The sequence below is a fragment of the Erigeron canadensis genome, chromosome 1 (assembly GCF_010389155.1).
Source record: "Erigeron canadensis isolate Cc75 chromosome 1, C_canadensis_v1, whole genome shotgun sequence".
Lineage (NCBI taxonomy): Eukaryota > Viridiplantae > Streptophyta > Magnoliopsida > Asterales > Asteraceae > Erigeron > Erigeron canadensis.
Window position 1 is genome coordinate 24434781 of NC_057761.1, and position 22812 is coordinate 24457592.

Here is a 22812-nt window from a genome sequence, read left to right on the forward strand (position 1 = left end):
ATTATATCAAGTTCTCCCATTGGGAAAGGAATTAAGTTAGCTTGAAAGAGTTCCGTAGTGATCTTGATTTCACAATTTTTACTAACTCCATTCTACCATTTCCGACTTCAACTTGTAATGTATTATCTAAACTCGACTTAGACATTGGAATAACATGAATCATCCTAGTTGCAACAAAATATCTTTTTGCCCCTGAATCAAAACGAATTCGCATAGGCACATTAGACACAAGAAATGTACCTGTAACAACATCATCCGCATTCCTAGCTTGCTCCACTGTGAGTTGAAAAGATCTTCCCCGTTGGTTCCCATGAGCTTGGGCATTTTTCCTTTCCTTTCCTTTTCGCCTCCTTCCTCTTTTCTTGAAGTCTTTCCTCTTCGGTCAACTTAGGACATGAACTCTTCATATGACCTTCTTCAAAACATTTGAAACACAAAATGGGTTTGTATGGTTTTGACTTGCAATCCCGACTCACATGCCCCGGTTTACCACAATTATAAGACCCATTTTCCGTTGCCCTACATACCCCAGAGTGATTCTTCTTGCATTGACGACAAAAGGGAATGTTTCTTCTTGCAAAGTTATTACCGGAACTACCCTCTTGTTTGAACCGTTTATTCGGTGGGTTACTATCCTCATGTTTCCTTTTCAAATCTCCTTCATCGACTCTTGATTGTTCAATTTCGTGATCTCTAGCCACATCCGCCAACATGGAGAAAGACTCTATTTGACGTGAATTTATCTTCTCCTTCAAGTTCTTTCTCAACTTCAAGTAAAATTGCTCCTTGAGCAAATGATCATTTTCCAAAATTCCGGACAAAATTGTGCTTTGTCCAAGAATTGGGAACGAAACTCATTCACACTTAGATTCCCTTGACAATCATTGAGAAAATCACTTCTCAATTTAGTTACTTCGGCATCCGATCTAAACTCTTTGAAGAACATATCTCTAAATTCGGGCCATTCTATGTGTGCCATCACGTCACCTTTCACCGTCAGCAAACCATCCCACCATCTTTACGCACTATCGCGAAGCATGCTTACGGCAAACACAACCTTAAGATCCGATGGGCATTGACTAGTACGAAAAGCCCCTTCAATTTACGAGATCCATCATGTGCAAACAATGGGATCACGGTTACCATGATACACGGGAGGGTGACACACATCAAAATCTTTGAAAGTAAACTTTTTCTTGTAAGGCTTCTCCTCCGTCACTTCAACATCCTCTCTTCATCATTCTTCTTGTCCTTACCCTTTCCATCTCTTTTCTCAAATTCCCTTTGTACATTGATGGCCACTTCTTCCCTGATCATTTGAACTATATGATTATTCATAGCTCCTTCCATAGTATCATTAAGCTTCTTGAGCAACAAAGGAGTATATTTCTCCAAAGCTCTTCCGATTTGATCAGAGATATCCATGCTATCCTCATTAAATATTGGTTCTTCTTCATTGTTGTGTTGCTCAACCATACTATAATAAGAAAAGATAGTTGAGTCAAACCTAAAACCTACCTATGTATACTATGAAGCAATAGCCAAACCTACAACTTTATACTAGACCGTTCCCAAGTTTGATGCGGTCGGATTATAAATTTGTTAGTACTTCAACCACAATAAATTCGGCCTTATTGTGCTTTAATACTAACAAGTTTATAAGCTAAATCCATCAAACACTCTTTCGGGTCCCATATAAAATTACCGAACACCTAAGGTCAAGTCATGTCTAAGGTTTAAGTCTAGGCATTCACTAAACGAGGGAATACCTAAATCCCTTAAACTTCGGTTCTGATACCACTTGAAACGACACAACTCGTTTTAGGAAAAATAAGATTTTTTTTGTGTGCGGGGCACAACAATTTTGTATGGGACACAACGATTCTGTGCGGGGCACAACGATTCTATGCGGGGTACAAATCAAAAAGATTTTGATCAGAAAATTTGTAAAGCCACATTTGTGCGGTGCACAGAAATTCCGTGCGGTGCACAGATGGACCTGACAGACCCAAAACTCCATTTTGACACTTAAATCATTTTTTTTCAACTCATCCAACTCAAATCCAAACCTCCTTAATCCATAATTCAGAGTTGAACAATTATAAAACACATTTACAAGCATGGTTGTAATGTTCATAAGTAAATCACAACACCATCACTTTCAAATGGGTCGATTGCCCAAGTTGACGCCTTTTTAGCGAAGCCAACACTTTCATAATTCAAGGACTATTACAACATCATATTTCCAGAAAATATACTTCAAGAACAAAGTTACCAAGATATTCAAGTGTCAAGAGCCATGATGAGGAGGGTGTAACACCCTGACTAAGGCGGAAACACGAGATGCCACAGAACGACATGGTACAAAAGATTTAAATATAAAACATCAACACAAGTTTTCAAGTGACATTCAAACCCAAAAGATTACAAGTTCAAGATGACGTCTAAATTCATTACATAACCAAATTCATAATTTAAAAGATCAAATGTTTGCAATACTTGTCCATCCAAACAACAAACACATAGAGTCCAAGAGCGGTCCTTGAAGCTACTTACTGCTCTAAACCTGAAAAGCATGAAGAAAAAGTGTCAACTACGAGAGTTGAGTGAGTTCATAGGTTTTAACTAGTAACACATATATATAACCCAACCATATTCAAGGATATTGAGTCTTAAAATTTCCAAGTATTCTTTCAAATAATCATTTCTAAGCGCATGTTCAATTTATAATAACCAACATAATAATATCAATGTCATCTAGCCACATGGGCATATTTCAAGTAAGCTTTGATGAGTAAATGCTTGAGCCACTACTACTACCATTTTATCAAGTCCATCAATATGTATGTAATTCATTTCATAGCACAAGCTGTCAATCAAGTGCCGTATTAATAATAATAGGGTCGTGCCATGGAGACGACCATTCAAATTTAAGGTAGTTAGAACACCGCGTGGTCGGACTGGGAATGATGGTCATCACAAAGGCAACCAAACATCCCACCGTTACGCGTTGGGTGGGTGGACAAATCCTAGTTGCGCAACTATCTAACTACAGGCCTCCACTTTCGGAGTAAATAGTAGTGTACCGAAAGAAAACGGTTTGACAGAACTCAAGCTCATCATAAAACATTTATCACGTTGAACATACGATATAGCCTCATTTCATAATCATAAAATCAAGAATCATTTCATTTATGTGTATATATATATATATATAAAGCAATTTTCATTTACATATCATGTTTTTCACCCCGATAGTTAAACACATAAAATAGTTTGAAAGGGGGCTATGACTCACTTGATTTGAGAGTGAAAGAGGTCTGATCAAAAGTGAGATCTTCGGCTAGTGGTGTCTTTCCTCAAGCAAGCCTAAACCATGGTATTCGAAATATGCACAACGTAAGTGTGTGTTGCATGACTAGTAAACTAGATCATGAGATGTATGCTAGTAGACTTGCCCATCTTTGGTTGTTGTTTAATTATGGAATTCAAGTACATTATGTTGTTCACCTCATTTGGTGGGAAGATATTTGGTAGTAAAGGTCATTCGTACGATTTTGTTCGGTTATTGGAATTTCGGTAGTTTAACCTTGTTTTATATATATTTTCCATTGCATATTTTGTTTAATAACCATACTTGACATTTGTGTTCTTATAATATTAATGTTGATGTATCTTACTGATTTATAATTATTTATTTAATTTAATATTATTTAATTAATTATTTACTTATTTTATTGATTTATTAATTAAATAATTCCTTATAATTATTTTTAAATCCTTATAATTATTTACTGATTTCCAAGCCTTTTTATTTTTAATATTGTGATTTTTATATTTATTTGTGAATTATTTCTATTTATTTAATAATAATGATTAATTAGTGACTTTTATTTAATAATTTACTTTTAAATTGTATAGTTCTTGTTCCCTTGCTCGTAATTATTTTTCCCCAGTAGGTTTTGGTCACTTTTATCATTGGTTAAGTAGCTTTGATCAGATTCATGGTTTATATAATTTTATTAATTAATTTATATATCTTTTAATTACCATTTTAATTCATTAAATCATAGAAATCCTTACAAATCACCACAAGAGTTTTAGTCCGAAAATTCCAGGCCTTTTTGGCAACTTATATCAACACAAATTCATATCAATTCAACCTCTCTTGTGTCTTGCTTAAATTGAGGATTATATAATTAAAAATCGTTTACCGTGATTTTAGCCTCATTTCTTAAGCTATAAAGGTACTTCAAAATGGATTTTCATTCTTAACCCAAATATTACAGTAAGTTCATCATATTTTGGTGGTTCAAGTCGTGATAGTGGTGGTGGTGTGATATGTGTAATTTTGTGCTTTCGGTTAGTGATTTATTGACCCGAAAAGGTGATTTTTGAGCTAATTCTTGCCATACATCAAGTGACTTGCATTTTATACATTTGGTATATCATATTTCCAGTAGGTTTGTCATGATTTCATGCTCAAAATATTTATGGTGCATGTGTGTGCTAAAAATGCATTTTTACAAGCTTTCGGTTTACGATTTCAAGCATATTTTAACTTGTTTTGACCCAAGCTTTATACTTTTGATATTTTATAAATTTTTTCCAGAATATTAACTTCAAGATTAACATATTTTCAGTAAATACAAGTCTCTAACCATCTCATAATCCAAACAACAATTCAACCTTCTTAAATCTAACATGCATGCACTTAAATCAATACTTTTTAACATAAATCTTTATCCATCTCATATCCATCATGAAACATATTTTTATGAAATATTCCAAAAATATATGTACAAATATTATATAAGATATGTTCATCTTTTTATATAAAAAGTTACTTTACAACTATCAACACACATCAACACTTTTTGCTACAAACTTTCATGGATCTAATAATATAACATCAAGTACATATTTTTACCAATTTTTCCAGAAAATATTTCTTCATAATATATATTAATATGACCATCTTTCACAAGAAAAACCATATCAAAAGCTATATAATATATATCTACACTTTTGGGTCTTTAACTAGTTGAATCCTTGGATCTTTCTTCATGGATTTAACATGCATGAACATGGAATGAAAGATCCTATCAACTTTGCCCTCATCAAGTGTATATTCAAAAGAAAACATGGACTTTTGATAAAAACCTTTTTAATATGAACAAGAACAAGATTAATCTAATAAAGAGATGAAGATATATACCCTTGATGAACACTTTTGAAGATGGAAAATGTGCAGAAATTTCGTGACTCAAAAGCTCCAAATAACCCTTGTTTCAACCTCAAAACAACCCTTAATCCTTAGCTTAATTAAACCCTTGCTTAACCTATCCTAAACCTTTATTATTAACAAGTGTTTAGATGAGTTTTGCTTGTCTTTTTCCTTTGTTTTGTGGCTGCCGAATTCAAGAAGAAAAGAGGGAGGAGAGGGGAGTTTTTGAGAGAGAAAATAAAGTTGGTGTGTGTAAAAAGTGAAGAGTGTGTTTTGTGTGAGTTTCAAGGGAGATTTAGTGGAAGTAAAATTTGAAAATGAAGTGTGTAAGGGGGGAAAGGGGGGGTGGCCGGCCTTAGGGTGGGTAAATGGAAGGGTTTTTGTTCTTTTTTTTTTTTTTAAAATAAAGTGTAAGTATATTTTGTATAAGATGGGTGTATGTGTAGGTGTTTGTATATTTAAGTTTGTATTTATTTATTAAGTGTAATATGTTGTGTATGTAACTTATTTTCTCAAGTATAGGTATGTATGTATATGTCATGTATATATATGTGTATGTATATATTTTTGTATTTTAAGTTTGTTACAAGGTTCATTGGTTACAATTCTTGTAATTATATTAGGCTTATATATATTGCACATAAGGACTTATAAATATTTTAAGTTGCTCATACTATTTCCATGACCAAATATTAGTTAGTTGGCTTGATGGTTAGATTGTTGGGCATTTGAAAGTGTTTTTAAATCGCTAGCTCAACTTGTGAGACTCGCTTTATTATTTATAACTTGATTGAACATTAATAAAGTTTTTGTTCAATCATATTTTATTAAATTGAATTTAGAATCAATCAATAGCTTTAGATTGCTAATTTAAGGTCATTATCTACTAGCTTCAAGTATAACTATGGCTTGCGGGAACATAGACAACCCAACTAGCACGTATATAATATTAAAAAGTAGGGTTGTTACAGAGGGATATCTAAGTATCTACCAAAAACACCATTCTTCTAAGAATGGCAATACCTTTAAGTCTTTCAAAAGCAATCCACTTCTATCTAACTCTCAATCCACAAGATCTTAGTTCCTTCTTCCAGAACCGCTTATAAGAAAAGTGAAACAACTAAAACGTAAGCAAAGGCTTAGTGAATATATATGCATACATTTATCTACACGAAGGAGGGCAACGCACAAAGGACTATTACATGTAGACTATGTCACCGTCGTGCCAAAGCTACATGCTCACCTTTGCACTTTAGCGTTATACATGGATCCATATAAGCAAATAACACATTCAACATCACATTTTGCGATTCTTAGGCCCCATTCACAAGAGGTTCTTAGGCCTCATACACAAGGGATTCTTAGGCCCCATTAATCACATATCAAGAGGTTCTTAGGCCTCATCAACAAAGGATTCTTAGGCCTTATTTAACATAATGGCCTACATGGGCTTTAACGCCAAATCGATTTCCATAAATGAAATTCATCATCATTTGGAAATCGACCCAACGTATACATAAAGATATGCAAATATACTCGCCTCCTGCAACTTGAACAATAACTCGATATGATGTCAATGCACAAATACAAGCTTCAACCTATAATCACATCATAATATGCATATAAGCTTACACTCACAATCTTGACTAACTCAACTTAGTCTTTCAAATCATTCACTTCAAATCCATCTTATTTGTCATTGAGTTGCTTTCTTATCAAACATTCACTAGATAGCTCAATCCACCATTTTCATCATCATTTAATCAACTAGTGAAAATCAACATTTCTCACAATTCACTATTAACAAATTAACCCATACACATCTTAATCAAATTTATCGTAAAACTCAATGACAAACTAGTTTATACAAGAATTTGGGGGTAATTTTTATAAAACTCAATTTCTAGCAAAAATCCCCAAATTGGAAATTTTCATGAACCCTAATTCTCAAGAACAAGCAAAAACTAGGTTATAAAAATTATTACCTCAAGGAATTAGACTTGAATCACAAATTCTTCTTTCCCCTTTTTCTCTCTTAAATTCGGCCACTACCACCACCATACACAAACCCTAGCTTTTCAATTTTTGATAATTGAGGATGATTACTATTGTTATTATTTTTATCCTTGGATTACAATGGAACTAGGTTTTGATTTGAAAGAAACAAGAAAATAAAATTGAAGAAACTTAGAGAAGCATGGAATGGTAATGGAAGTGTGACTAAGGGAGAGAAGAACTTGGCTGGCAACACAAGGAAATCCCAAGTCTAATTTTTGTGAGAAAATACCCGCTAACCGCTAAAGTTTCAACTAATTCACCCCAAATCCACAAATAGAATACTAAGAAATTAATTTAATATCAAAACTATAAAAAAGGTTAATTTCTTTACCTTAAAAATAACTTTGGGGTGTTACACTTTTGCTCAAAAATAACTTAATGTATGTTACCTGTTGTTAGTGTTTTTTTAATATGTTTTAACGATAAGGACGATTGTTGCGAAAGTATTTAACGATATAGATTCATTAATGTTAAAAAAAAAAAAAAATAGATAATATGGCACATTAGCATTTGACAAAATAAAAATTAAAAAGCACATGCACCCCAAGTTTTCAGCTGCTGTGTGATCTCCTCTGTCTGTCCAGATCCCCCAAGATATATACAGTATAATGAATCTCTAATATAAAAACATGTATATGAATATCACACTTGTCAGCATACTATTGGTGAAAGAATTACTTCTTCATGCCATTAGTGGTGGGACCCGTTGAAGTGAAGAAAAAAGGAGCAAAAGAGGGCACAAATGTAATAAAAAAGTGGGGAAAAAGAAAAGATAAAAAAAACACGTGGGCCCCGCAGGAAATAATAAAAAAGGAGAAGTTTGATAGTGGACACAAACAATCACGCACGGGATTTAATTGTATACTAGTTTTTATACCGCGCTTCGTTGCGGTTGTTCACATAATTAACATCGTATAGTCGATTTTGTCTTTAGATATCAAAATAAATTTTGTTACCAAAGAACGTCATTAATAAGTTTACCGCAACACCATAGTCATCAATAAGTACACATTTCTATAAATGTATATATTCTAGTTAGAAACTGAATATGATAATATTTGTAATTACAAAGTATAACTCTTCTATTCCTACAAAACTACCATGAATATTCGTATTAGTATCTTTAAAAGAAAAACACATAACGTAACTTATTCTCAAAATATAAAAATCAGAAAGAAAAATATAAGAGCTATCCTGTAATTATAAAAGTAGATAACATTACATTAAAGGAAAAAAAGAAAAGAAATAAATAGAGTAAGTTGTTTTGGAAGTGTGCGGTGGTGTTACACGTGTGCTGTGATCTCTACTTACATGACACTACTCAACTCAGTAGTTTTGCAAAACTGTTGGCCGATGTTTGTTTCATTTTCCTTTTATTTACCATCATCTATTTTACTCCATCGGCACTCTATCTCTCTCCTTACTCCACCCAACAACATTATTGTTTGCCCAGCCATTGTCATCTAAGTTTGTTGTCTGTTGCAATTGATATTCGAAACCTCAAAAACATTACCCGGCACAAGGTAAACACATCAAAGTTCTTGTAAACATATTAGTCATCATCAATCTCTTGGTATAACCCATATCTTGATCTGTTTTTCATTTATGCAAATAGCCCATATCTTTAGAATTCCATTTGTGTGGTAAGATTTATTGTTCGTTTGTTTACTTGATTCCTCCCATTTTTGCTTCTGATATACCAATTTTTTTAAGGGAATTTTTTAAAAAAACTTGGGGAAAGATGATGTACAGCGGCTGTCAATATATTCGGGGAAAGTGATCGGCGATCCGACGTATTATCAAGATTTATATATGAAGAGGTAATTTTTACCGACATCATTGCAGGCGGTCACCGTCACCAGATTCTTCATCTTTTTTCCTGGCTTTTAGATATACGATGATATGACTGGTTTATATTTCAAGAAGAGCAAATGGATTGGTGATTCTATTGTGTCAAATTTTAGAAGAAATACATACATGCTTTTGTAGTTACCAAAGACGACCACCGCGCGATTGTGGTTTTACAATCCTTTTGTGTTAAAGATAGCGATTGTTGTCGGAAGAAGAATGGAAGAAAGGACACTGGTGGTTATTCCGATGTTGTTTAAGGAGACGGGAGATCGGTGGTGGTTGCTGGCGACGGTTATTTATGGTGGTTGTTTGTGGAGGTTTTCATTTTAATGTGTATGTGTCATTGTGTCACGTGTACATATGTATCTATAAGCTTCAGCTGTTGTATCCGGCTACAAAAGAAATTTAGATATCTGTATTTGTTGGGTAGTGGAGAATTTGAAAAAGTCAAAAAAAGAAATCGGGAAAAATAAGAATAAAAAAATGAGGGCTTGTGAGAGTGCACGCACAATCACGCACGGTATTTAAGTATATATAGGGAATATAGGAATATGATCATTAAAATATACGAAATGTATATGCACATTTCCCAATACCACTAAACCAACCCCTAAAATTCCATATTAAAAAAAAAGCTATTTTTTTAATAAAAAAAATCAAATAAATTTGGACGGTTAGATTGGTTTCATGCCTTAACCTTTTTTTTTTTTTTTTTTTTCTATTAACATTTACTTTTTTTTAGAGCGACATTGTAATCTACTCATACTCTTAAATTAAACATATGTTTGGGATGAAACCCAAGAAAATCGAAATATCCCTATTAATCTACCTCCACATATGTGAGAAGTGGGATTCGAACACAGATAGATCCCCCCCAAGGTCAAAGGTCTTACCAATGGGTCACCAACCTCATTGGCTATTAACATTTACTTTACATTTACATTATATATCACACTACAAACAATATTGCATTTGTTCACACTTTTAGGTGATTGTGAACAAACTAGAAATTTTGTCACGCTTTTTAGTGTATAAAAATATATTGAATTAAAAGTGTGTGAAAATTTCTCCACACTAAAGAGTATGTAGAAATAAAGGTTCACACTTTTTAGTGTGAACTTTCATAATTATTTTGTTACCGTGAACAAATGGAGTGTGACAAAATAATTATGAAAGTTCACACTAAAAAGTGTGAACCTTTATTTCTACATACTCTTTAGTAACAAATGCAATATATTTGTAATTACTACACACTAAAAAGCGTGACAAAATTTCTAATTTGTTCACACTCATTTTTAACAAATGCAATATGATTTGTAAAACTTAAATTCATTATACACTTCAACTGTAAAACAAATAAACATTGGGTAGATATTCTTGCTAATCTTGCACAACATACAACAAATGATAAATAAATATCGGGTACGACCGCTGTAAATGGCGGTATAGTATTTCGATATTATTTATTTGCCAATAATCTTTCATCTCCTAATCATTATAAAACAAGAATTTAATTTTTTATGAATTTAAAATCATAACTCTTAGATAAAAAATAAGACTGAATAGTATCTTTTAGATTGCTTTGTTTACCTCATTTTATATTATCTTTCAATTAAATTTAAAATATTCAAAAATTAATTGTTTATAATAAAAACAATAAATGAGATAGACGCTACAAATAGCAAGATTTTGATTATATTATAACAATCATATGATATCAATTAAATAAAAGTTTTCGAATATATTCTTTAAAAGTTATATGCTCTATATTTAATTTGAAAAACTAATAGGGTTAAGTGCATAAAAATATAATAAATTTTACACAAAATGTTATTGTGTATATGAACTTACATAACTTCTATTGTATGCACAAACTTTGTAAAAATGTTCAAGTCATGTATACGTGGCAGCTCACGTGCAAATTTTATATTTAGTTACATAACTTAAACTTTTTTACAAAATTCGTACATACGACAGAGGTTATGTAAGTTCATGCACACAATAACTTTTTGAGCAAAGTTTATTACATTTTTATGCACTTAACCCACACTATAATAACTAAGTTATGAGAAGGTTATAGTTCAACTTTCATTAAAAAGAGTTTTATCTATGTTTATAAGTTTCCCCTTAAAGCATTACCTTATAAAACTATGATCGGGTGAGCTCCTAGTGGCACAATTATATCCTAACATAAGATTTGTTGGTGATTTTAAATAATTTTTAAAGAAAACTATTTCGAAAACTAATAATTAAGTTATTACAAGGGCATGGAATCAATTCTCATAAAAAAAAGGTTTTTCTTATAATTATGGGTTTCAACCTAACGTGTTCTTTTGTTAGAATATGATTGGATAGACTTTTAATGACACATTTAAATTCTAACCTATGATTCATTAGTAATTTTAAAAAATTGTTAAAAAAATGGATAATTTGAAAACTAATAATTAACTTAGTTGAAAAACAATTTTAACATAAAAACTAAATTTGATGTTATCATATGTTTTTTAATCTTATCCATTAATGTTAGCAAATGTCATAATGAAGAAATTTTTATCCATGTTTATTGTTGATGTTTTAGAATTTCCTTTACTAAGAATAGCTATTTTGATTACTTAATATGACTACATATTTTATTTTATTTTTATCAAAATCAACAAGAATTTATATCATAAATATTCAAAAAAGTTATGACTTTGTAATTACTATCTAGCAATAAAAAAGAGGTTAAAAATAATTTTTTTGAAAATATCTTTTATAATGACCTTAGTTAAAAATATGTCTAGATATAGTTGTACTTTATGGCGTAAGAGCGTAAAACATGAATATATATATATATATATATATATATATATATGAGTTGGGTATTGTAAAACAAGTATTAAAGTAAAACAAATAAGACAAGATTCTGACTCTTGTATCATGGTTAAATTGATACACGAAGATTCACGAAACAATTGATGTACGATGATTTTCATGATACACGGTGATTATCACTGAATAAAAACATATTGTTTTATTTTTTACTTTAATAGTTGTTTTATTTTACTTAGAACCTATATATATATATATATAATCCCTTATAAAACATATTGACCTTTTCTATTTAAAGAAATTCAGTACTTTTTTATACCCAAAATACTCTTATTTCTTAATCCTAATTCCCTTACACATCTGATCTATATTTTTATATCATTTAATAAATAAAACAACTCTCTCTTTAAATGTTATGAAGTAATTATCTATAATACCATTAATGATTAAATTATAATATCAGTCTTATCCAAAATATCTCCATTAACCTTTTACACCAACTACCTTTACATCAATTATCTACACCACTCGACGCCACCTCCACCACCAACAGTCGCCCCCACCACCACATCTTGCCGCCACAACCACCACCGCATTGCGCGGGTACCATGTTAGTATGTATATATAGGGTGGGTTATTTATAGTACAAGCATTTAAAAAAATACAAAAAGTACAAAGTTTTTCCTCCTTCTTTTTCCTTCTTCCTTCCATCTCCGACCACCACCATGATCATCTCCGGCCACCACCATGATCCTCCGACGATGGCGACCATCTCTGACGAGACTTACACATGTGTAAGTTAACTTACACGTGTGTAAGTTAACTTTCCGGCGAGAATCAGGTTTATTTTCGGGTGGATATGGTACGAGCCAGAGGCCCTTATCCGTTATAAACTGACCGTCAAGGGACGCATATGAGAATCGTATGGATTTTATGGGCGCCGATCCAAGAGATGGTGACTGTTTGCTACGGTACAGGCGAAGCCCTTACTGCCGGTGCTGGCGCCGTGGTTGGGGTGGTCGGAGATGATGGTGGCTGGTGGTGGTTGTCTCGCGAAGGAAAAAACCTAGAAATTTTAAACCGTAAAATGCTAAAAAAAAGTTGTACTTACACATGTGTAAGTCTCGCCGGAGATAGTCGGATGAGGAGGATGAGGATCATGGTAGTGGTCAGAAATGATCATGGGGGTGGTGGTCAGAAGAAAGATGAAGAAGGAAGTAAGTTAACTTACACATGTAATATAAAAAGTACATGTATTATAATTATCTTTCCCTATATATATACATGCTTATCTTTTAATTATACAAGATACAAGATGTTAACAAAAATTTCTTATTTTTGAAAAGCCATAAATCTAACCTTTTGTTTGTGATTTTTTTTAATTCAAAGGATCTTATTAACTAAGTTTATCTTAATATAGTTAATTATTAACTAAATAATTGTACCAAACTAAACAACTTTTTATAACAAAAATCAATTGTAATGTATATATCTTAACATCCATCATTACTTTTAATATATAATTTTAATGTGTTTTCCCGCGTAATACGCCGGTTAATAATCTAATATGTTAAACATAACCCGAGAACGTTTGATTATCATTTTTTTTATTAGTTACAATTTTATTCGGGTGCGAAAAATTATAACCCTTTTAAAAAAGTTTGTTGGTGAGACAACAATGTTTCATATAATAACTTTTTAAACATTTCTTCTCTTTTTTAGGGACAAGGGTGTAGTGCCACAAAATTGGCTATTTGGTAAGTTTCCTCCAATAAGAAAATGCCACGTGCACAAGAAAAATACTAGTCAATTCTTGTCAATTTGTTGCCAAAAAGCGAGATATAGTGGAGGTTTTGCTTGCCAATTTTGCAATTTTTGCTAAAAAAAACAGTAAAAAAAAAGCTCTCACCGTTCACTTACATCGGCCAAAACTAGCCAATGTAACTTGCCAAAAGTTGCCGATATAACTTACCGATACTAGCCGATTCACATGCTATAGGTTTGCCAAATAGCTGATGCTTACCCATGTTTTTTTTCAGAGAATATAATCCGTTTATAAGATTTCTGTTGCAGAGTCAATAATATTTCTAGGTTCTCAAACGTGTAGTTTGGGTTGTGGCTGGGTGACTATTTTAATTCTTATTAAATGAGATATAATATATGTACAAATATCTAGCTTAGATAATACATAAGAATTGTGTGATTCATATTGGCTTTAATGAAAGATGATAATTTGAACTCACTTGAATGCATGATTTAGACCGCCAAGGGAAACAAGATAGTCAAGCTAGTGACGACCGTGACTTTGATGAGTATTTTGTTGCTATTACTGACTTATTGCATTAAGAGACCTCGCAATTGGGGTGACCCAAGATATATTTGGAAAATAAGAGGGGACACAATTCTTTTTAATTATAGATATCACCAGATCATTTCTGACATATAAGTAGTATGGTTGGATTAAGTGGTTAAGGTCAAGGGTTCAATCCTCCCCTCATGCAAAAGGCTGGAGGTCCTTTTCTAGTTGGTGTATTGGGATTGGGACCCAATACATGTGGTAGAAAACATTAGGTGTTACGAGTACATTTTATTACATTTATTATCACATTATTTTTTGTATGAATGTCTAACGTCTAATATGCCAGAAATGATTATTTATAAATAGAATGTTATGATGTATATTTTCAAAACTATAAAACAACATTTTTGAAGTCTAAAACACAATACGTTTAGACCATAATGTTACTGATCCCTTCCATTACCTTCTTCTTTCTAATGCTAACAACTTCAAGCTCATTATCAGACACAATAACTGTGCATCGAAACTTTACTGATGGTGACACGGTTACGTCTCTGAATGAAAGGTATGAGCTAGGTTTCTTTAGCCCTGGCAGTTCAAAAAACCGATATCTGGGGATATGGTTTAAGAACACGACGCCTTTCACAGTTATTTGGGTTGCTAACAGGGAGACTCCACTTACGGATGGCTTAGGAATGGTTAAGCTGGGCAACCTAGGAAACATGTCTCTTGTCGATGGGGGTGGCACGGCCGTTTCAACTCCTCGGCGTCAAGCACTATTGTTAAACCCATAGCAAAGCTTTCGGGTAGTGGAAACCTGGTAATCATGGATGAAGATAGTCATGATGAGGAAAAACATATTTGGCAAAGTTTTGATTACCCTGGCGATAATATCATACCAGGAGTCAAATTGGGCAAGAACCTTGTAACCGGAAGAGAAATATATTTGACATCCTGGAAAAATTCAGATGATCCATCCCCAGGTGAGTATGCGGTGAGGTTTTTAATGGTTAAGGATAAATATCCGCAACTATATCTGTGGAGAAATAATTCTGTAAAAATAAAAAGGTTCGGGCCATATAATGGGGTTGAGTTTTCTGGCCAGACAATCTATAATGACAAAGACAAAGATATTATGGTTCTCAATCAGAAAGATATGCATCTCCAGTTCATGCATAACAGCACCATGTTCTCGCTAATGTTAAAACTTACTCCTGATGGCAAAATTAACGTTTCGACTCTACTTATACACAATCATCAATGGACATATTATGATGTATTCCCTTATGATAAGTGTGATGAATACGGGCTGTGTGGCCCATATGGAAGCTGTGTTTCGTTAACTCCTCCTTATTGTGAATGCTTGAAAGGGTTTCAACAGAAAGAATCAAGTTCTCATAATCAGACAAGGGCATGCCGACGAACTAGACCTTTGGATTGTGGGCCTAGAGAGGGATTTTTCAAGTTTTCAAGCATGAAATTGCCGGATACTCAGAATGCTGTCTATAATAACAGCATGAGCCTCCAAGAGTGTGAGGTCGCTTGCAAAAATAACTGCTCTTGCACCGCCTATGCAAATCCAAACATCACCGCAGATGCAGTTGGATGCTTGCTATGGTTTGGTGATTTGATTGATGTTCGAGTCTACCAAGCAACTGGGCAAGATCTTTATGTTAGATTGGCGGCCTCTGAACTATTAGGTATGGCGATTCATAACCAATATTATATATTACATTTCATGTTGATGATTTATTTCATTACGTTTTATGTTTAAATTGTCTCAACTTTGGAATACGTTTGTAGATACCAATTCCAAGTTTCATAGAACGAAACGTGTGAATATTACTATCACTTTGTCGATATGTGCTGGTCTGGCTGGCCTGATATTCGCACTATACATTTGGACTAGAAGGAAGAAAGGATCAGATGTGGAAAGAGAAGGCAAGTAACTGACATATATATATATATATATATATATATCTGTACTCAATTCATATCCTGATGTATGGAAATTAATAAGAAAGATTATCTTCAACTTGATTTCACAGGTAGACCAAGAACAGTCGTTGATAAAGATAACAAATCTAGCAGCAAAAAAGAAAATATGGAGCTGCCATTATTTAGCTTATCCCAAATTTACAGGGCTACCAATAATTTCTCTATGGAAAACAAGCTTGGAGAAGGCGGGTTTGGTCCTGTTTACAAGGTAAATTTTTTATGCAAATGAGACAGGTGAGATGTAGAAATTTATATATCCCCAATCCAAAGATAGACAGTCGATCGGAACCCACTTAATCTGACCCATAGAGTCTGTAATCTGTATAACTCGACAAAAAATCATGGCTGCGATGAATGTTTAAATACTTATCTACGTTAACAAGTCATACACTTATCATTACATCGACCACATTTATTAAGGAATGAAAGAGATATATATGCTAATAATTATTGACATTATCCACAGGGTATGCTAGAAGGACAAGAGGTTGCTGTGAAGCGACTCTCAAAGTCCTCTCGACAAGGAGTTGACGAATTCGAGAATGAAGTTATATGCATAGCTAAACTTCAACATCGGAATCTTGTGAAGCTCTTTGGATATTGCAATGAAGAAAACGAGACAATTTTAATATATGAATACATGCCTAATAGAAGTCTAGACAGCTTTATATTTGGTGAATTGGCTCTCAACTACAAAACTGATTTATAGAAATGCATAATATACTATATGGTCTATGTACATAAACTAAAGTGTTGCAAACTAAACAGATGATACAAGGAAGTCGGAACTTGATTGGTCTCAACGCTTCCACATAATTTATGGAATTGCCCGAGGTCTTCTTTATCTTCATCAAGATTCTAGGCTTAGAGTGATACACAGGGATTTGAAAGCAGGCAACATTTTACTCGATCATCAGATGCGTCCAAAGATATCAGATTTTGGTTTGGCTAGAATGTTTAGAGAACATGAGAATGAAGCAAATACGAAGAGAGTGGTGGGAACTTTGTAAGAACTAACCTATGAACCTAATTTAATTTGAGATTTTTAGCATTATTTGTTCCATTTGTCTGTTTTGTGTGTTCATTACCTAATTAACTTCTGCTCAGGGGCTACATATCACCGGAGTATGCAGTGAATGGTCAATTCTCGATAAAGTCAGATATTTTCAGTTTTGGAGTTATAATCCTGGAGATCGTGAGCGGGCAGAAAAATAGATGTTTTGTTGATGAAGATCGTCAACCTGATAGCCTAGTTTGCCACGTAAGTATATCGACTTGTGATTCTTACACCAACCAAATTCTTCAATCTCGACTCAATCAAATTAACTATGCTCAATAGCTCAACGATGAGCTTGGCTAAAAAAGTAAAAAGTTCCATAACATACAAACCTATTTTAAAATGAACATACCATAAGTATGTTGATCTGACTCAGCTTACTGACCTATGGACTTAACTACTTTACAATGTTGTCATCACCAAATCTATACTATACAATTACATTAAGACTGAACAGTTCTAACTATCATAGATAATCCAACAAAATGTTTTCAAAGTGTCACATCATGCATGAACTTCAAAAGGTCGGTAATATACATAAGCTTGGAAAGTTAGATTACAACTTGAGTCAAGCAATTCAAAATTGGAGCTCGCCTCGTTAAGTGTTTCAAGCTTAAACTTAAGTCTAGGAGTAGGCACGATATTAGCTGGACTTCTTCGTGGATTTTTGGTAGCGCACAAGTTTTAGCCAGACATAACTGGTCGTTTACAGGTACAGTTTCACTTAACCTGTATAGCTCGAACCGGTCGACTATAACTGGTCGTTTATCAAGCGAACTAAACATCCTTGTTGAACCAACAAACTTGAAAATATCAGTTTGACTGACCGGTCTAAAAACACTAGTTTTTTGAACCACCAAAAAAGTACTTAAGTTTAATGGATATGATCCCGTTTGTTTAGAATTACGCCTGTTTCTTTTCTACTTAATACACGTAATAATTGCAGTAATAACTTAATAATTTCAGTCATATTTCATGTTTTTTTTTTTCAACTTAATAAACAAAAATAACCGTCATTTACCTATTTTTTTCTTAATACATACATAAATTATTTATACATTCAACACTTAATGACCACAAAAAGAAACAGACCCTTAATGAACTTAATAAAAAAGTACTTAATCCCTTAAGTCAATATATCTAAAATGTTTATTTGTGTTGGTATGCCACCATATGACAACAGATAAAGGCTACAAGTTCAAATCTTGCCAAAGGAAGTTGAAAACAGCTCTAATAACTTAATACATTATTGAGTAAATTATATTTTTCGTCCCTGAAGTTGGCACGTTTTTCACTTTTCGCCCCTTAAGTGAAAAAATTACAATTTTGACCTTAAAGTTGGCAGATTTTTTCAATCATCGTCCCTCGCCAAACGTCGTTAAGTTTCAGCCGTTAAGTCGGACACGTGCAACACACGTGAGGGACTGAAACTGCAAAAAATGACAAGTTCAAGGACGAAAACTGAAACTTACTTTTCTGTTCTCATCATCTTCTTCTTCTCTGGCTGACTTTCGTCGGAAAATTCGTCAGAAAACTTAAAATGCCGATATCTCACTCGTTTCTTCGAATTAAACCACGAAACCACCACCAAACTTCTCAAAATTAATTTCTGCACGAATCCTAACGAAAAGATTTCAGATTCAACACTTGCCGAAAAACTCAAAATACACATAACATGGATTTTGAGCAATATTTCTGTACGATTTAGCTTGTTCCAAGAATGCAATATTTCTGTTTTCGCAAATAAGTCCATGTTGGATTAGGTGTACGTGCTCCTCACTAAGACACCAATGGTGTGCCTCATTTATTATTCCATAAGCTTTGTACCGAAAAGAAAAGTACAAAATGGGAAGAGTCCTTCATGTAAGTTCGGTTTTGTCAATGAGGCAAAGACATAAGATCGAAAAATTAGAAATATATATAAAGAGGAAGCAAAGAGGGACGAAAGGACCAGGAGGCCTGACAAGCCCTTGCAACTCAAATATTTTAGATCAAAAATTTCGAACATCGTCGCCTAATTCTTAATTTATGTAATAGAAGTTCAAATCAATTTACAGTTCGTCATTTGGTTGACTATAGCTCTTGTTCTATATTTTGTATAGAAACTTTAAATCCGTTGTTCGTGAAAACCTTACGTCGAAATTTCATTCTGAAAGTTGCTACAAGTTTACTATTGATTCATCTAGTATTGTGTTAAGTTTCATAGCGATTTGTTACCTTTCATTTTTGGCGATTTACTTAGATGTTAGTTTCATCGTAAGGTTTTCGATATAGTTTACTAGTCAATCATTAAGGTTATTAAGTTGTTACAATAGTTAGATTAGTAGATTGAGGTACAAAGAATTCGGGTGTGACAACCGATTCATTGGATCTCGTTTCGGTTATAAGTTATTCGCACTCAAATTTTCTAGTTCGTACAAGTTTCATGCTGGTTTGTTGATTTTTTTGGTCAACTGGGTCTTGGTTACAATTTCATTTATGATGCTTTTCATTTACATTTCATGAAATATCGGCATTTTAAGATTTTATTTTTGGTTAGGATTCGTGCGGAAATTAATTTTGAGAAATTTGGTGTTTTGTGGTCTAATTCGAAGAAACGAGTGAGATATCGGCATTTTAAGCTTTCCGGCGAATTTTCTGACGAAAGTCAGCCAGAGAAGATGAAGACGATGACAATAGAAAAGTAAACTTCAGTTTTCGTCCCTGAACTTGTCATTTTTTGCAGTTTCAGTCCCTCACGTGTGTTGCACGTGTCTGACTTAATGGCTGAAAATTAACGACGTTTGGCAAGGGACGATGATTGAAAAAATCTGCCAACTTTAAGGTCAAATTGTAATTTTTTCACTTAAGGGACGAAAAGTGAAAAACGTGCCTACTTGAGGGACGAAAAATGTAATTTACTCTACATTAGTTAATCGTTCACTTTGTGATTAAAAAAGTAAACATATTCAATGTCAGACTAAGGTAATTAAACATATTTATTAACACCACAAGGTGTACATGTAACTTATATTTTCGGCAAGTTGTGAGGAAATGACCTCACTGTATATAATAAGACGACATAACTAATACGAGTATATGAAAACATATTTTTAAGGTATGAAACCAATAATATGGCTCAAATGTTAAGTATCATTTCAGTAATTAACTCTATTATATGCAATAACACATTAATTTATGGTTCTCGGTTCTCTTATTTCTTATCGTTTTCATATGAACTGCTAACTCATGGACACTCCGCATTACACAATTGTCTCATGAATCTTTTTACTTTAATTTGTTAGGCATGGAGACTTTACACTGAAAACAAGTCTCTCGATATAGTTGACGAATGTTTACGAAATTCCTGTTCTATTTTGGAAGTGATGCGATCAATACATGTTGGCCTATTGTGTGTGCAACATCGACCTGAAGATAGACCTGATGCACAATCTGTGATTGATATGTTGGGCGGTGATGATGGTTTACTACCCTTTCCCGAAAAACCTGGTTTCTTTATTTATACATCTGAGATCACCTCCAACACAGTTCTTCCATCATTTAATGATTTAACATTAAGTCAAGTATATGGTAGATAATAATCTCAAGTATTGATCCGATTGATCATAGACGTACGTGGTTTCTAATTATTCGTTTGAAGCGGATTATTTCATATTGTCGTGGTGTATACTTATACTAAGTTAAAACCTGCGCGATGCGTGACTCAATTATTTACAAATGATATTTGCTGTTTGGTTTGTAACATAATGTTTATTGTGGAAACTAGAACCTTGGAGTAGTTACTTGCTTTTCTTTATATAACTAAGAGAAAATAGTTTTTTGATTAATTGGTAATTATGAGAGAATGTCATGTATGATATTTCATTATGTGTCATACTTACAATAATTTCTTAATTTTAAACATTCTTTTAAAAAATTATTCTTTATCCTAGCTAGTCATCACTAATTAATAAAAAAAAAAAGTAAAAAAAAAAGCTATATATGTAGTAAAATTTATCTTTAAATCTTATTTTTTTATTCCCACCTAATTAAAAAAACAAATTCGGCCAACAATGATTTTTTAAATCTTTTCATTATTTAATTATATCTTCAAATTCATCATTCCCATAAACATACTAATACTAATGAAAATATATAATGATTAATTTTTGTTTTTACTAATGTATTATATCTTATAATCTTATAATAATGGAAATATTTTTTAGATGTATCTTATAATCTTTAATTAAATATTTTATATCATTTATGTTATAATTTAAATGTTCTCCATTATTATTCATAATAATACATGTATAGATAATCTTATATTCTCTCTATATAACTAACATAAGATATGTTTTTTTCAAGATGTTATTTTAGTTTTTTGTTACATTGGATTTTTAATGAGTTGTCATTTTTTTAAATTTAAATTGTTATATTTATGTTGTCATGTATGATCACAATGATCTGGTCTAATCATAATCTTAATTATTAATATTTATTTTTCTATTTTCTATATGAGTACAAAGATGTTTGTATACATTAACTTATGTTTCTTTTATTAATTTTCAACTATTTACAATGAGATTGTTTATTATATTATGTTTATCTTTTGTAAAAGTATTTATTATATTATATTTAATAAATATATATTATATAATTTTTTATGATTTATAAATAGTTATACTACATATTTGACGTAGTTATTACCATTTAAGGTGGGGTGGTAGATTCTCTTGACTCTTGGAGTATAGACCAAGTTTCAATCCTTAGCAATTGTGTAATTTAGTAGTGTATTATATTTGCCGTTAAAAAAAACACATTTGACGTATATTATTGATGTGTTAAATCGAGTTATAAAATTTATAAACACGAACTACTAGAAAAATGACTACAACACACTTGCGGGCAGTGAACCTGTTCGTATGCAGTATAGTAAACCGGTAAATCCGGGGTCGAACACAAGGACTTTGAAAGCAGTTGTTAACAATAAAATGATTCAAATTAAAGGAGGTTTTGTGGCTGAATTGCCACTTTGCAAAAGTTAGTAGAAAAAGTCAGTAATCCCCAAGGATTAATCGAAAAGAGAATTTTGTTGTTGAATTTGAACAATAATTTAAAAGGAACACCTATTTGGATCAGCTTACATGCCAATCATCGGGTCTAAACATTACTTGTATTGTTTAGACCCGATGATTATTGCCCCCGCACTTAATTTATACTCAAAACAGTTAAGCATTAAAAACCTAAGTTGATTTTATGATTTAATCTTTTAAAAGCTTTCTCCCGAACTGCTTATTCGCCTATTCAGATCCCTCTATCAGAGACGTCGACACACTGAAAATGAATTTAATTGTTTAAAATCTTTATCGTTAGTTTCTCCTGAACTCCAACGACTTTAGGTTAATTATAAACCGATCAACCGTTTCATAAATCAATTGACAATGACATAGATTTCTCCTGAACTTCTAATTACAATTATCAATCATTAAATATAAAAGATAAAAACAACATTTAAACCCAAATAAATGT

At 32.5% G+C, this 22812-nt stretch overlaps 2 protein-coding genes across 2 annotated transcripts; one reads left to right on the forward strand and one right to left on the reverse strand.

Annotated features, from left to right (window-relative positions):
- Positions 1 to 263: 263 nt before the first annotated feature.
- Positions 264 to 1476, reverse strand: LOC122587783. Its single transcript, XM_043759950.1, has 2 exons — positions 1220 to 1476; positions 264 to 828 (listed from the first exon to the last, which is right to left on the reverse strand). Exons 1-2 carry the CDS (start codon positions 1474 to 1476, stop codon positions 264 to 266), a joined length of 822 nt encoding a protein of 273 aa, XP_043615885.1.
- Positions 1477 to 15072: 13596 nt separating this feature from the next.
- LOC122587789 (G-type lectin S-receptor-like serine/threonine-protein kinase At4g27290) lies at positions 15073 to 20959 on the forward strand. Its single transcript, XM_043759956.1, has 7 exons — positions 15073 to 15946; positions 16050 to 16187; positions 16295 to 16452; positions 16711 to 16918; positions 17013 to 17250; positions 17352 to 17505; positions 20586 to 20959. The coding sequence occupies exons 1-7, from the start codon at positions 15073 to 15075 to the stop codon at positions 20877 to 20879; spliced, it is 2064 nt and encodes a 687-aa protein (XP_043615891.1). The 3' UTR covers positions 20880 to 20959.
- Positions 20960 to 22812: the final 1853 nt, after the last annotated feature.

Excerpts from the sequence above, each read along its gene's own strand:
- LOC122587783 (XM_043759950.1), bottom strand. The coding sequence starts at position 1,476 with ATGGTTGAGCAACACAACAATGAAGAAGAACCAATATTTAATGAGGAT. Across the intron at positions 829-1,219 it reads GATGAAGAGAGGATGTTGAA|CACAATTTTGTCCGGAATTT; the intron begins GTGACGGAGGAG and ends TCTTGGACAAAG.
- LOC122587789 (XM_043759956.1), top strand. The coding sequence starts at position 15,073 with ATGGATGAAGATAGTCATGATGAGGAAAAACATATTTGGCAAAGTTTT. Across the intron at positions 15,947-16,049 it reads GGCGGCCTCTGAACTATTAG|ATACCAATTCCAAGTTTCAT; the intron begins GTATGGCGATTC and ends ATACGTTTGTAG. Across the intron at positions 16,919-17,012 it reads TCTAGACAGCTTTATATTTG|ATGATACAAGGAAGTCGGAA; the intron begins GTGAATTGGCTC and ends CAAACTAAACAG.